We start from the raw sequence: 16,499 nt of genomic DNA, 5'->3' as shown, positions 1-16,499 counted from the left end.
CCCAAAAACCCCCCGAATTCCCAGGATTTTTTTGGGATTGTGGCACCTCCAGGGGCTTCCCATTCCCAGGAACATCCAAGGATTCGGGATCCCAAAACCCCCGAAATTCCCAGGATTTTTTTGGGATTGTGGCACCTCCGGGGGCTTCCCATTCCCTGGAAAATCCAAGGATTCATCCAAGGATTCGGGACCCCAAAAAAACCCCAAATTCCCACTTTTCTGGGGGATTGTGGCACCTCCAGGGGCTTCCCATTCCCAGGAACATCCAAGGATTCGGGATCCCAAAACTCCCGAAATTCCCAGGATTTTTTTGGGATTGTGGCACCTCCAGGGGCTTCCCATTCCCTGGAAAATCCAAGGATTTGAGCTCCCCAAAACCCCCAAAATTCCCAGGATTTTTTTGGGATGGGAATTCCGGCACCTCCCGTGGCTGTGCCTGGAGCTGCTCCAGGGCGTGGCGGTAAATCCCGGGATCCGGTTTGCTCATCCCGATCCGGCAGGATTCCAGCAGCAGCTGGAAGTGGCTCCGGAGGCGCCGCCGGAGCGCGGCCGGAGGGAAATTCCCGGAGCCGGAGTCGTCCAGGAAGGAATTGGTGAGGATGCACGTCCGGAATCCTGGCGGGAGGGGAAAAACAGAATCCCCGTTGGAATTCTCCATCCCGGACCTTGGGAATTCTTCATCCTGGATCTCTCAGGAATTCTCCATCCCGGATCTCGGGAATTCTCCATCCCGCATCTCTTGGGAATTCTCCATCCTGGATCTTGGGAATTCTCCCTCCTGGATCTTTCTCGGGAATTCTTCATCCTGGATCTCGGGAATTCTCCATCCCGGATCTCTTGGGAATTCTCCATCCTGGATCTTGGGAATTCTCCATCCTGGATCTCTTGAGAATTCTTCATCCTGGATTTCGGGAATGCTCGATCCTGGATCTCTCAGGAATTCTCCATCCCAGATCTCTCGGGAATTTCCCATCCCGGATCTCTCAGGAATTCTCCATCCCGGATCTCTCAGGAATTCCCCATCCCGGATCTCTTGAGAATGGGAATTTTTGGGATCCCCAAAACCCCCAAATCTCAAAATTTTATCCCCAAACCCCACCCAAAATTCCCAGATTTTCCCAGGAATTCTGGAATCCTGATCCCCAAAACCCCCAAAATTCCCAGATTTTTTCCCGGATTTCACCGTTTCCATCCCAAATAAACCCCCCCCAAATCCCGGATTTTTTCCGGGAGCGCATTCCCACCGTTCCTGCTCAGGATCCCGGCCGCCCTCAGCATCCGGCCCTGGATCCGCGCCCGCTCCCGGAGCTCCTGGAACGGCCGGGAGACGGAAAATCCCTCGGGAATGGCGATTCCCAAGGAATGGGCGCGACGGCGGCAGCCGGAATCCAGCTCCGAGAGCAGCTGGAAAAAACAAGGAGAGAGGAGGGAGGAATTCCGGGATGGGAAAGGTTGGGAATGTGGGAAATTCCCATGGGAAAAGTTCTGGGATCTGGGAAAAATTCCCGTTGGGAAAAGTCAGGGAATTCGGGGAATTCCCCATGGGAAAATTCCTGGGATCTGGGAAATTCCTGGCGGGAAAAACCCAGGGAAGGGGGGAATTCCCCTATGGGAAAAGGTCTGGAATTGGGGAAATTCCCATGGGAAATTGGGAAATTCCCAATGGGAAAAGTCGTGGAATCAAACTGGGAAATTCCCGGGGGAAAGGTCGGGAATGTGGGAATTCCCATTGGAAAAGTCATGGAATTCGGGGAAATTCTTGGTGGGAAAGTTCTGGAATCGGGGAAATTCCCCGGTGGGAAAAACCCAGGGAAGGGGGGAATTCCCATGGGAAAAGGTCTGGAATCGGGGAAAATTCCATGGGAAAATTTCTGGGAACTGGGAAATTCCCAGTGGGAAAAATCCAAGAAACTGGGAAATTCCCCATGGGAAAAGTTCTGGAATTGGGGAAATTCCCATGGGAAAAATTCTGGAATCAAACTGGGAAATTCCCGGTGGGAAAAACCCAAGAAACCGGGAAATTCCCCTGGGAAAAGTTCCATTTCCGGAAGGGCTCCGTGGGAATTCCGGGGTTTTTCCTGGGGCCGTTCCCGGAGAAAGAATTCCCGGAATTCCCGGAATTCCCACCTGGCTGAGGGTGATGTGGCCGCGCGAGGCTCGGGAATACGGGCTCTGGGATCCGCCGGAGAACAGCGCGTCCCGCAGGAAATTCCTGCCGTGAACAGCCGCGCTGGGAATCCCAGAGCACAGATCCCAAATCCCTGATCCCAAATCCCTGATCCCAAATCCCAAATCCCTGATCCCAAATCCCAGAGCACAGATCCCAAATCCCTGATCCCAAATCCCTGATCCCTGATCCCAAATCCCTGATCCCAAATCCCTGATCCCTGATCCCAAATCCCAGAGCCCAAATCCCGATCCCAAATCCCAAACCCCAAATCCCAAATCCCTGATCCCTGATCCCAGAGCCCAAATCCCAGAGCCCAAATCCCTGATCCCAGATCCCAAATCCCTGATCCCAGATCCCAAATCCCAGAGCCCAGATCCTAAATCCTGATTCCAGATCCCAGATCCCAAATCCCAGAGCCCAGATCCCAAATCCTGATTCCAGATCCCAAATCCCAAATCCCAGATCCCAGATCCCAAATCCCTGATCCCAGATCCCAAATCCCAGAGCCCAAATCCCGATCCCAAATCCCAAACCCCAAATCCCAGATCCCAAATCCCAGATCCCAGATCCCAAATCCCTGATCCCAGATCCTAAATCCTGATTCCAGATCCCAAATCCTGATTCCAGATCCCAGATCCCAAATCCCAGAGCCCAGATCCCAAATCCTGATTCCAGATCCCAAATCCCAAATCCCAAATCCCAGATCCCAGATCCCAGATCCCAAATCCCTGATCCCAGATCCCAAATCCCAGAGCCCAAATCCCAGATCCCAAATCCCAAATCCCAGAGCCCAGATCCCAAATCCCAGAGCCCAAATCCCAGATCCCAGATCCCAGATCCCAAATCCCTGATCCTTGATCCCAAATCCCAGATCCCAAATCCCAGATCCCAGATCCCAAATCCCAGATCCCAGATCCCAAATCCCAGAGCCCAGATCCCAAATCCTGATTCCAGATCCCAAATCCTGATTCCAGATCCCAAATCCTGATTCCAGATCCCAAATCCCAGAGCCCAAATCCCAGATCCCAGATCCCAAATCCCTGATCCCAGATCCCAAATCCCAGAGCCCAGATCCCAAATCCTGATTCCAGATCCCAAATCCTGATTCCAGATCCCAATTCCCAAATCCCAGAGCCCAGATCCCCATCCCAGATCCCAAATCCCTGATCCCAGATCCCAAATCCCAAACCTCGGATTTGAAACCCCAAATCCCCATTCGCAATTCCCAAATCCCAATCCCTGATCCCAATCCCAAATCCCAGTCCCAAACCCCAGATCCCAAACTCCAATTCCCAAACCCCAATTCCCAAATCCCGAATCCCAAATTTCAGATCCCAATTCCCAAACCCAATTCCCATAACCCAGATCCCAAATCCCGAATCCCAATCCCAGATCCCAAATCCCAACCCTCAAATCCCAAATCCCAAATTTTCGATCCCAAATCCCAAATCCAGAGCCCAAACCCCAAATCCCAGATCCCAAATCCCAAAATCCCGAACCCCAAACCCCAAATCCCAGATCCCAAACCCCAATTCCAGGGAAACTGAGGCAGAAATCCCGGGAGCTGCCTGAGGAATTTTGGGAATCGCGACTCCCGGGATCGATCCCAACAAATCCCGGGAATGAGAAATTCCCAAAAAATCGACCGGGAGGCCCCTGGGATTTGCTCTGGGATTTATGATCCCAATTTTTGGGATTTATTATCCCACTTATTGGAATTAATTATCCCATTTATTGGAATTAATTATCCCATTTATTGGGATTTATTATCCCATTTATTGGGATTTATGATACCGGTTTTTTGGGATTTATTATCCCAATTTTTTGGAATTAATGATCCCATTTATTGGGATTTATTATCCCATTTATTGGGAATTATTATCCCATTTTTGGAATTAATCATCCCAACATTTTTGGAATTAATTATCCCATTTTTTTGGAATTAATGATCCCATTTTTTTGGGATTTATTTTCCCATTTTATTGGGAATTATTATCCCATTTTTGGTATTTATTATCCCATTTATTGAGAATTTTTATCCCATTTATTGGGATTTATTATCCCATTTTTTGGATTTAATTATCCCATTTATTGGGATTTATGATCCCTATTTTGGGAATTAATTATCCCATTTTTTTAGGGATTCATTATCCCATTTTTTGAATTTATTATACCAATTTTTGGGAATTTATTATCCCATTTTTTAGGGATTTATTTTCCCATTTTTTTGGGTTTTATTATCCTAATTTTTTGGAATTAATTATCCCATTTATTGGAATTAATTATCCCATTTATTGGAATTAATTAACCCATTTTTTTTTGATTTATGATCCCGGTTTTTTGGGATTTATTATCCCATTTTTTGGGATTTATTATCCCATTTATTGGGAATTATTATCCCATTTTTTTTTAATTAATTATCCCATTTTTTTGCATTTAGTATCCCATTTATTGGAATTAATGATCCCATTTTTTGCGTTTTATGTTCCCAATTTTTTTGAATTAATTTTCCCATTTATTTGGATTAATTATCCCATTTTTTGGGATTTATTATCCCGGGTTTTTGGGATTAATTATCCCATTTTATTGGGAATTATTATCCCATTTTTGAATTAATTATCCCATTTATTTGGATTAATTATCCCATTTTTTGTATTTATTATCCCATTTATTGGAATTTATTACCCCATTTTTTTGGGATTTATTATCCCACTTTTGGAATTAATTATCCCATTTATTTGGATTAATTATCCCATTTATTGGGGGGATTCATTATCCCAATTTTTTGGCATTAATTATCCCAATTTTGGGATTTATTATCCCATTTATTGGAATTAATGATCGCATTTTTTGGGATTTATTATCCCATTTATTTGGATTAATTATCCCATTTATTGGGATAAATTATCCCATTTATTGGAATTAATTATCCCATTTATTGGAATTAATTATCCCATTTTTTGGAATTAATTATGCCCTTTTTTTTTTAGTTAATTATCCCATTTTTTGAATTAATGATCCCATTTTTTAGGGATTTATTATCCCATTTATTAGCATCTATTATCCCATTTTTTTTGAATTAATTATCCCATTTTTGGAATTAGTTATCCCATTTATTGGAATTAATTTTCCCATTTCTTTGAATTAATTATCCCAATTTTTGGGATTTATTATCCCGGTTTTTTGGGATTCATTATCCCATTTTATTGGGAATTATTATCCCATTTTTGAATTAATTATCCCATTTATTTGGATTAATTATCCCATTCTTTGTATTTATTATCCCATTTATTGGAATTTATTACCCCATTTTTTTGGGATTTATTATCCCACTTTTGGAATTAATTATCCCATTTATTGGGATTAATTATCCCATTTATTGGGGGGATTTATTATCCCAATTTTTTGGCATTAATTATCCCAATTTTGGGATTTATTATCCCATTTATTGGAATTAATGATCGCATTTTTTGGGATTTATTATCCCATTTATTTGGATTAATTATCCCATTTATTGGAATTAATTATCCCATTTATTGGAATTAATTATCCCATTTTTTGGAATTAATTATGCCCTTTTTTTTTAGTTAATTATCCCATTTTTTGAATTAATGATCCCATTTTTTTGGGATTTATTATCCCATTTTTTGGAATTAATTATCCCATTTTTGGAATTAGTTATCCCATTTATTGGAATTAATTATCCCATTTATTGGGATTTATTATCCCAATTTTTGGGATTTATTATCCCGGTTTTTTGGGATTCATTATCCCATTTTATTGGGAATTATTATCCCTATCTTGGGAATTAATTATCCCTTTTTTTTTTTATTAATTATCCCATTTTTTGTGATTAATTATCTCATTTTTTAGGGATTTATGATCCCAATTTTTGGGGGAATTTATTATCCCATTTTTTGGGATTAATCATCCCATTTATTGGAATTAATTATCCCATTTATTGGAATTAATTATCCCATTTATTGGGATTTATTATCACAATTTTTGAATTAATTATCCCATTTTTTTTAGGATTTATTATCCCGGTTTTTAGGGATTTATTATCCCAATTTTTTGGGGAATTCATTATCCCATTTTATTTCGGGAATTCATTATCCCATTTATTTTTGTGGGATTTATTATCCCAATTTTTTTGGGGAAGCCATTATCCCATTTTTTACAATTTATTATCCCATTTTTTTTGGGAATTTATTCTCCCAATATTTTGGGAATTTATTATCCCAATTTTTTTTTGGGGAATTCATTATCCCATTTATTTTTTGGAAATCCATTATCCCATTTTCTGCATTAATTTATTATCCCATTTTTTTTCCCGGGAATTTATGATCCCATTTTTTTCCCCGGGAATTTACGATCCCATTTTTTTTCCCGGGAATTTACGATCCCATTTTTTTTCCCGGGAATTTACGATCCCATTTTTTTTCCCCGGGAATTTACGATCCCATTTTTTTCCCGGGATCGATTTTTTTCCCATTTTTCCCATTTTTTTTCTCCCTCCCCCTCCTCCCTGCGCCTTTTCCAACCCGCTCGGCAACTTTTGGGATCTCCAAATCCCGGTTTTTCCGGTTCTCCGCCAGCATTCCCGCGCTGGGATGGGCTTAATTATTAATTAATCCTATTAATTTTTAATTAATTTTTAATTATTAATTCAACTCCCCCAGCATTCCCAAGAAAATCCCAGCTGGGGAATTGCTTCCACCGGGATTCTCCCATCCCTCCTCCGCCTCAAAGTCCCAAATTTTTCATTCCCGATTTTTTTCTTTTCCCAAGTTTTTTTATTCCCAATTTTTTTATTCCAAGTTTTTTTATTCCCAATTTTTTTATTCCCATTTTTTTTTTCTTTTCCCGCCTTAAAAACCCCCAAAATTTCCAGCCGCAAACTCCGGTGCGGGCGGCGCCGCCAAACACAAAATCGCCGCGTTGATTTTGCGGTTCTCGGGCAGAGCGGGGCGCTCCTTAAAGCCGCGGGCGGGCGCGTTCGGCCGCGCGGAGTCCGGGAGGTTCGGAACGGAGCGGAACCGAACCGGAACCGAGCCGGAGCGAACCGGAGCGAGCCGTGCCCTACCTGGGCAAGGCCCATTGGCTCTCGCAGGAGCTCAGGAAGTGCTGAAGGCCCGGCGTGAGCAAAACGCCGCCAAGGTCGAACAGCACCGCCCGCCGCGCCGGGGCCGCCATGGTCGGAGCCGGGACTCGAACCCGCGGCCTCGGACTTTGGCAGCGCCCAGGCCACGCCCCCTCGGCCGAGCCACGCCCCTAACTGAGATCACTCGCGCTGTTGAAGCCACGCCCACTCGTCGTGACCACGCCCCCGTCGCCGAGGCCACGCCCCATCGCAGATGCCACGCCCACTCCTGGAAAGCCACGCCCCCTCCGCGGGGCCCCGGCCTTCGCCCCATTCCCGATTTTCCCCAAATCCCGGGATTTTCCAGGAAATTGGAGCCGCCGGGGGGGATTTCGGGGTGCCGGGAGGATTTTTTGGGGGTTCCAGGAGGATTTTTGGGGTCAAAGTGGGATTTTTTGGGGATCCAGGGGGAATTTTTGGGGTCAAAGTGGGATTTTTTTGGGATCAAAGTGGGAATTTTTGGGGTTCCCAGGAGGATTTTTTGGGGTTCCAGGGGAATTTTTTGGGGTTCTGGGAGGATTTTTGGGGTTCCCGAGAGGAATTTTGGGGTTCCAGGGGGATTTTTTGGGATCAAAGTGGGATTTTTTGGGGTTCCAGGAGGATTTTTTGGGGTCAAAGAAGGATTTTTTGGGGTTCCAGGAGGGTTTTTTGGGATCAAAGTGGGATTTTTTGGGGTTCCAGGAGGATTTTTTGGGATCAAAGTGGGATTTTTTGGGGTTCCAGGAGGGTTTTTTGGGGTCACTGATGGATTTTTGGGGTCCCGGGAGGATTTTTGGGATCAAAATGGGAATTTTTTGGGGTTCCAGGAGGATTTTTTGGGGTCCCAGGAGGATTTTTTGGGGTTCCAGGGGGATATTTTGGGATCAAAATGGGATTTTTTGGGGTTCCAGGGGGATTTTTTGGGGTCACAAAAGGATTTTTGGGATCAGAGTGGGAATTTTGGGGGGTCAAAGTGGGAATTTTTGGGGCCCTTGTGGGATTTTGGGGATTTCCTGAGGAATTTCAGGAGTCCCAGTGGGATTTTTGGGAATCCTGGAGAGCTTTTTAGGGGGTCCCAAGGAATTTCTGGGAATCCCAGGGATTTTGGGGAATCTCTGCTGAAAAAAAAAGGGGGAAAAAAAAAAAAAGTGGGAAAGGATTTTTTGCGGGGAATTTTCCTGGAATTTTCCTGGAATTCTCCTGGAATCTTCCTGGAATTCTCATACAATTTTCCTGGGATTCACAGAATATTCCCAGTTCCCTGTCCCCATTCCTTCGGTGTTTTCCAGTGGAAAAATTCCATAAAATTCCCAAAATATTCCCAGAATATTCCTGAAATATTCCCAAAATATTCCCAGAATATTCCCGTTTTTCCCAGGTTTTTTCTGGGATAAGCGCTCATCCCGTCGCTCCCATCCCGTTTTTTCCCAGTGAAATTCCCAATCCCTGGAAATTCCCGGGGGGCTCCTGGGGAAAACATTCCCGAATTTCCAAGATCCCGAGCCCTTCCCTGATTCCTCGTCCTCATCCCGAATTCCCAAAAAAATTCCCAGCAAATCCGTCCTTTCCCAAAATCTTTCCCAAATCCTCCTTCCATCATTCCCTGATTCCCTGATTTCTTCCTCATCCCGAATTCCCAAATTATTCCCTCTCCCCATCCCATTCCCATCCCAACTCCCAAAAAATTCCTGGGAAATCCGTCCTTTCCCAAATCCTTTCCCAAATCCTTTCCCAAATCCTCATTCCCTGATTCCATCCTCATCCCCATCCCGAATTCCCGACCCCTTCATCCCATTCCCATCCCGAATTCCCAAAAAAATTCCTGGCCGATCGTTTCCCAGCCCTTCCCGATCCTTTCCCAAATCCTTTCCCGACCTTTTCCCGCCCTCATTCCCTGATTCCCTCGTTCCCTGATTCCTTCCTCATCCCCATCCCGAATTCCCAACCCTTTCTTCCCATTCCCATCCCGAATTCCCAAAAAAATTCCCGGCAAATCCGTCCTTTCCCAAATCCTCATTCCCTGATTCCCTGATTTCTTCCCCATCCCGAATTCCCAACCCTTTCTTCCCATTCCCATCCTGAATTCCCAAAAAAAATTCCCAGCAAATCCGTCCTTTCCCAAATCCTTTCCCAAATCCTCATTCCCTGATTCCATCCTCATCCCCATCCCAAATTCCCGACCCCTTCTTCCCATTCCCATCCCGAATTCCCCAAAAAATTCCTGGCAAACCCTTTCCCAAATCCTTTCCTGATCTTTTCCCGCCCTCATTCCCTGATTTCTTCCTCATCCCGAATTCCCAACCCTTTCTTCCCATTCCCATCCCGAATTCCCAAAAAGTTCCCGGCAAATCCGTCCTTTCCCAGCTCTTCCCGATCCTTTCCCAAATCCTTTCCCGACCTTTTCCCGCCCTCGTTCCCTGATTCCCTCGTTCCCTGATTCCTTCCTCATCCCCATCCCAAATTCCCAACCCCTTCTTCCCATTCCCATCCCGAATTCCCAAAAAAAATTCCCAGCAAATCCATCCTTTCCCAAATCCTTTCCCAAATCCTCCTTCCATCATTCCCTGATTCCATCCTCATCCCCATCCCAAATTCCCGACCCCTTCATCCCATTCCCATCCCGAATTCCCAAAATAAATTCCCGGCCGATCCTTCCCTTTCCCAAATCCCTTCCCGATCCTCATTCCCAAATCCTCGTTCCCGCCGCTCCTTCCCAGCTTTTCCATGATTTTCCCTCCTCCCCATTCCCGGGAGTCTCCGCCCTCCCGGAGCCTTCCCCATCCTCATCCCGGATTTTTTTTTTCCCTGGGAGCGCTCCCGATCCCGATTTTCCAGCGGGAATGAGCGGCTCGGGAATCTCGGCCGGGGGCAGGTAAGGAAATTCCTTGGATTCCCGCTGGGAAAACCGGGAATTTTTTCTTTTTCCCGGCGAATCTCCGCGATTCCCGCTCTTGGGAAGAGCTGGAAAGTTTCCCTTGGAAGTTCCCGAATTCCCGAAAAATTCCTGGGAATCTTTCCCGGCTGGATTTGAAATCCCAGAAATTCCCGGGTTTTTTTTTTTTTCCCCCCCAATTCCTGATGCCGGGAGTTTTGTTTTTTCCAGGATCCCGGGAAAAGCGCTCGGGAATTCCAGGAGCGGAGAGGCTTCAAATCCAGGGTGGGGGGGAGGGAAAATTCCAGCCGGGAATTCCTTGGGATGCGGGAAAATCGGGAAGGAGGGTTGGGATCTGCGGGAGCTGCTGCTGCCGCTGGAAAAACCTTGGAAAAGCCTTGGGAAAACCTTGGGAAAGCTCCGAGGGGGAGGAATTCCGGCAGGGGATGGAGGGGGGTGCAGGAGCAAGGAAAAACCTTGGAAAAATCCCGGAAAAAATCCAGGAAAAACCTTGGAAAAGTCTTTAGAGGGAGGAATTTCTGCAGGGGATGGAGGGGGATGGGGGATCAAGGGAAAAATCCTGGAAAAATCCTGGAAAAGCTCCGAGGGAGAGGAATTCCTGCAGGGGATGGAGGGGGATGAGGGAGGAAGGAAAATCCTTGGAAAAATCCTGGGAAAAATCCTGGAAAAACCTTGGAAAAGTCCCCAGAGGGAGGAATTCCGGCAGGGGATGGAGAGGGTGCAGGGTCAAGGAAAAACCTTGGAAAAATCTTGGAAAAACCTTGGGAAAATCCAGGAAAAATCCTGGGAAAGCTCCGAGAGGGAGGAATTCCGGCAGGGGATGGAGGGGGATGAGGGAGGAAGGAAAAATCCGGGAAAAATCCTGGAAAAACCTTGGAAAAGCTCAGAGAGAGAGGAATTTCTGCAGGGGATGGAGGGGGATGGGGGATCAAGGAAAAACCTTGGAAAAATCCCTGGAAAAATCCTGGAAAAATCCAGGAAAAACCTTGGAAAAGTCTTTAGAGGGAGGGATTCCTGCAGGGGATGGAGGGGGATGGGGGATCAAGGAAAAACCTTGGAAAAATCCTGGAAAAATCCTGGAAAAATCCAGGGAAAACCTTGGAAAGGCTCCGAGGGGAAGGAATTCTTGCAGAGGATGGAGGGGGATGAGGGATCAAGGAAAAATCTGGGAAAAATCCTGGAAAAATCCTGGAAAAACCTTGGAAAAGTCTTTAGAGGGAGAGGAATTCCTGCAGGGGATGGAGAGGGTGCAGGAGGAAGGAAAATCCTGGAAAAATCCTGGAAAAATCCTGGAAAAATCCTGGAAAAGCTCCGAAGGGGAGGAATTTCTGCAGGGGATGGAAGGGGGTGCAGGAGCAAGGAAAAATACTGGAAAAATCCAGGAAAATCCTGGAAAAAAATGGGGGAAAACCTTGGAAAAACCTTGGAAAATCTCCGAGGGGGAAGAATCTTTACAGGGAATGGAGGGGGATGGGGGATCAAGGAAAAATCCTGGAAAAATCCTGGAAAAATCTTGGAAAAGTCTTTAGAGGGAGAGGAATTCCTGCAGGGGATGGAGGGGGGTGCAGGGCCAAGGAAAAACCTTGGAAAAATCCCGGAAAAAATAGGGAAAAACCTTGGAAAAGCTCCGAGGGAAAGGAATTCCTGCAGGGGAATGAGAGGGATTTGGGAACGAGGAAAAACCAGGGAAAAATCCTGGAAAAATCCTGGAAAAATCTTGGGAAAGCTCCGAGGGGAAGGAATTCCTGCAGGGAATGGAGGGGGATGGGGGATCAAGGGAAAAGCTTGGAAAAATCCCTGGAAAGATCCTGGAAAAACCTTGGAAAAGTCTTTAGAGGGAGGAATTCCTGCAGGGGATGGAGAGGGGTGCAGGGCCAAGGAAAAACCTTGGAAAAATCCTGGAAAAACCCTGGAAAAATCCTGGAAAAGCTCTGAGGGGGAGGAATTTTCGCAGGGAATGGAGAAAGATGCAGAATCCAGGAAAAAAAAAAAACCTGGAAAAACCTTGGAAAAGCTCCGAGAGAGAGGAATTTTTTCCAGGGAATGCAGTGGGATTTGGGAAGGAGGAACCATCTCCCCTCCCCCCCCCCCTCCCAAATCCATCCCAATTCCCAACTTTTCCCATTCCCGGTGGGAATTTGGTTGATTTTTTAATCCCATGAAATTCCAGGATTTGAATCCCGAGGGGATAAAACGTGGGAAAAATTGGGAAGAGGGAAAACGTCCCTGCCCCGGGGAATTCGGGAATCTCGGAGCTCTCTTCCCGCCCAAAGAATTCCGGGATTGCCGGGAATATCCCGGGACGGGATTTCGGGAAGAGATTCCTCCTTTTTCCAGGGATTTGAGTTGGGAAATCCATGGATGAATCCCTGGAAAAGCAGCAAATCCCTGGATTTCCCCCATTCCCAAGGACCGGGAAGAAATCCTTCGATTTTCCCCATTCCCAAGGACAGGGAAGAAGAATTTCGGGAATGTTTTCCTTGGGAAGAGATTCCTCCTTTTTCCAGGGATTTGAGTTGGGAAATCCATGGAAAAATCCCTGGAAAAGCCGCAAATCCCTGGATTTTTCCCCACTCCCAAGGACCAGGAAGCAGAATTTCGGGAATATTTTCCTTTTCCAGGGATTTGAGTTGGGAAATCCATGGATGAATCCCTGGAAAAGCAGCAAATCCTTGGATTTCCCCCATTCCCAAGGACAGGGAAGAAGAATTTCGGGAATGTTTTCCTTGGGAAGAGATTCCTCCTTTTTCCAGGGATTTGAGTTGGGAAATCCATGGAAAAATCCCTGGAAAAGCCGCAAATCCCTGGATTTTTCCCCACTCCCAAGGACCAGGAAGCAGAATTTCGGGAATATTTTCCTTGGGAAGAGATTCCTCCTTTTTCCAGGGATTTGAGGAGGGAAATCCATGGAATTTTGGGAATATTTTCCTCGGGTGGGATCCAGGATCAGTTCCCAGCTCCTTTTCCAGGGATTTGAGTTGGGAAATCCATGGAAAAATCTTTGGAAAAGCCACAAATCCCTGGATTTTTCCCCACTCCCAAGGACCAGGAAGCAGAATTTCGGGAATATTTTCCTTTTCCAGGGATTTGAGTTGGGAAATCCATGGAAAAATCCCTGGAAAAGCCGCAAATCCCTGGATTTTTCCCCACTCCCAAGGACCAGGAAGCAGAATTTCGGGAATATTTTCCTTGGGAAGAGATTCCTCCTTTTTCCAGGGATTTGAGGAGGGAAATCCATGGAATTTTGGGAATATTTTCCTCGGGTGGGATCCAGGATCAGTTCCCAGCTCCTTTTCCAGGGATTTGAGTTGGGAAATCCATGGAAAAATCTTTGGAAAAGCCACAAATCCCTGGATTTTTCCCCACTCCCAAGGACCAGGAAGCAGAATTTCGGGAATATTTTCCTTTTCCAGGGATTTGAGTTGGGAAATCCATGGAAAAATCCCTGGAAAAGCCGCAAATCCCTGGATTTTTCCCCACTCCCAAGGACCAGGAAGCAGAATTTCGGGAATATTTTCCTTGGGAAGAGATTCCTCCTTTTTCCAGGGATTTGAGGAGGGAAATCCATGGATTAATCCCTGGAAAAGCAGCAAATCCCTGGATTTTTCCCCATTCCCAAGGACCAGGAAGCAGAATTTCGGGAATATTTTCCTTTTCCAGGGATTTGAGTTGGGAAATCCATGGATGAATCCCTGGAAAAGCAGCAAATCCTTGGATTTCCCCCATTCCCAAGGACAGGGAAGAAGAATTTTGGGAATATTTTCCTTGGGAAGAGATTCCTCCTTTTTCCAGGGATTTGAGGAGGGAAATCCATGGAATTTTGGGAATATTTTCCTCGGGTGGGATCCAGGATCAGTTCCCAGCTCCTTTTCCAGGGATTTGAGTTGGGAAATCCGTGGATGAATCCCTGGAAAAGCAGCAAATCCCTGGATTTCCCCCATTCCCAAGGACAGGGAAGAAGAATTTCGGGAATATTTTCCTTAGGTGGGATCCGGGATCTCCTCCAGAGAATCCTTGGGATTCTCCAAAGCCCCAAAATCCCAGGATTTTGACCCAAAACTCTGGGATATTCCAGGAACATTCCTCTCTTTCCCAGGGACGAAATCCGGGAGCGCTGACCGGGGCCCAAAATCCACGGAGACGCCTCCGGAATTCCCTGGATCCCGGCTGAGCTCCTTCCCGCCCTTTTCCAGAGGGATTTTCTTTGTTGTTATTCCCAGGATGGGATCCCTGGGATGCTTTTCCCGCGGGATTTTCCCGCTTTTCTTCTGCTGCTTCCTCCTTTTCCAGCCGGGTAAGGACGGATCCGCTTTTCCCGCGAGTTTTTCCCATTCCTCCTCCCGCGGCCGCCCACTGGAATTCCCAGGGAGGAAAAATAAACTCGGGAAGAGCCGAGAATTCCCAGTTTTCCACCGGCCAGGCTGGGATGGGCTTCGTTTCCTTGAGGATCCGGCCCGGAAAATTCGGGAAGAGGCTCCTCGGGGTGGTTCCGTCGCTCCCAAAAAAAACGTGGGAATGCTGGGGGGAGAAAAGCGGGATTCGGTTTCCTGTTTCCAGCATTGAAATCAATTCCAAGGTTTTTTTTGGGGAGGGAATTCACACGAATTCCTGGATGAAACCTCGGGAAAAGCTTGGAAGGGGTTTGGGATGGGTGGTGGGGCCTCATTCCCATCCCGATTCCCGGGAAATTCCCATTCCCAATTGTCTGGATGTGAGGCTTGGGATGTGCAGGGCCCTCCCTCCCTGAGTCCCTTTTCCCATCTTTTTTTCCATCCCTTTTCCCATTTTTTTCCCATCCTTTTCCCCATTTTTTTCCCATCCTTTTCCCATCTTTTTTTCCATCCTTTTTCCATCCTTTTCCATCCCTTTTCCCATCTTTTTTTCCATCCTTTTTCCATCCTTTTCCATCCCCTTTCCCATCTTTTTTCCCATCCTTTTTCCCATCTTTTTTCCCATCCTTTTCCCATCTTTTTTTCCATCCTTTTCCCATCCTTTTCCACCTCTTTTTCCACCCCTTTTCCCATTCTTTTCCCATTTTTTCCCAACCCTTCCCCCCTTTTCCCATCCTTTTTTCCATCCCTTTTCCCGTCCCTTTTCCCATCTTTTCCCATCCATTTTTCCACCCTTTTCCCATATTTTCCCACCCCTTTTCCATCCCTTTCTATCCCTTTTTCCATTCTTTTTCCAACCCTTTTCCCCTCCCTTTCCCACCTCTTTTCCCATATTTTTCCCATCCCTTTTCCATCCTTTTCCCATCCCTTATCCCTAATTTCTTCCATCCCTTTCCCATCTTTTTTCCCATCCCTTTTCCATCCCTTTTCCTATTTTGTTTCCCCTTTTTCCCATCCCTTTCCCATCCTTTTCCATCCTTTTTCCCCTCCTTTTTCCACCCTTTTCCCTCCCTTTCCCACCCCTTTTTTCCATCCTTTTCCCATCTTTTTTTCCATCCCTTTTTCCATCCTTTTCCATCCCTTTTTCCACCCATTTCCCCATATTTTTCCCATCCCTTCCCCCGCTTTTCCATACATTTTCCACCCCTTTTTCCATCCCTTTTCCCATATTTTTCCCACCTCTTTCCCATCCCTGTTTTTCCCCCTTTCCCACACCCTTTCCCACCCCTTTTTCCATCCTTTTCCACCTCTTTTCCCCACCCCTTTTCCATCCCTTTTCCCATCATTTTCCCGTCCCTTTTCCGTCCTTTTCCCACCCTTTTTCCATCCCTTTCCCATCATTTTTTCCATCCTTTTTTCCATCCTTTTCCCACCCATTTTCCCACCCCTTTCTGCCCCTTCCCCCCTCTTTTTCCACCCCTTTTTTCCATCCTTTTCCCATCTTTTTTCCATTCCTTTCTCCCCATTTTCCATCCATTTCCTATTCTTTTTCCACCTCTTTTTCCCACCCTTTTCCATCCCTTTTTTCCATCCCTTTTCCAACCCTTTTCCCATTCTTTTTCCACCCCTTTTCCCCCCCTTCCCCCCCCTTTTCCATCCATTTTCCCATCTTTTTCCATCCCTTTTTCCATTCTTTCTCCACCCTTTTCCCATATTTTTCCCACCTCTTTTCCATCCCTTTCCCATCCCTGCTTTTCCCCCTTTCCCACCCCATTTTCCATCCTTTTCCCATCATTTTCCCATCCCTTTTCCACCCCTTTTTCCATCCCTTTTCCATCATTTTTTCCATCCCTTTCCCAATTTTTTTCCATCCCTTTTCAATCCCTTTCCCCCCCACTTCCCATCCCTTTTCCCGTCCCTTTCCCATCCTTTTCCATCCCTTTTCCCCTTCTTTTTCCACCCCTTTCCCCCCCCCATTTTCCA

The 16,499-nt window shown here is 46.1% G+C and overlaps 1 protein-coding gene across 1 annotated transcript in view; it reads right to left on the bottom strand.

Annotated features, from left to right (window-relative positions):
- The window catches only part of EPHX2 (epoxide hydrolase 2), a 29,749-nt gene extending 22,343 nt beyond the window's left edge, over positions 1–7,406 (bottom strand). Inside the window, exons 1-4 of the mRNA XM_088052884.1 lie at positions 7,257–7,406; positions 2,128–2,212; positions 1,245–1,404; positions 422–615 (exon numbers count right to left, since the gene is read on the bottom strand). Coding sequence (XP_087909010.1) covers positions 422–615; positions 1,245–1,404; positions 2,128–2,212; positions 7,257–7,366 — 549 coding nt within the window. The 5' untranslated portion in view covers positions 7,367–7,406. The remainder of the gene's footprint in view (positions 1–421; positions 616–1,244; positions 1,405–2,127; positions 2,213–7,256) is intronic.
- Between the last annotated feature and the right edge of the window lie 9,093 nt (positions 7,407–16,499).

The sequence above is a fragment of the Pseudopodoces humilis genome, chromosome 3, assembly GCF_049639895.1.
Source record: "Pseudopodoces humilis isolate 2021_Gansu_Grassland_sample_001 chromosome 3, ASM4963989v1, whole genome shotgun sequence".
Taxonomy (NCBI): domain Eukaryota; kingdom Metazoa; phylum Chordata; class Aves; order Passeriformes; family Paridae; genus Pseudopodoces; species Pseudopodoces humilis.
The sequence above is the reverse complement of the archived record's forward strand: the minus strand, read 5'-3'. Positions and strand labels throughout refer to the sequence as shown.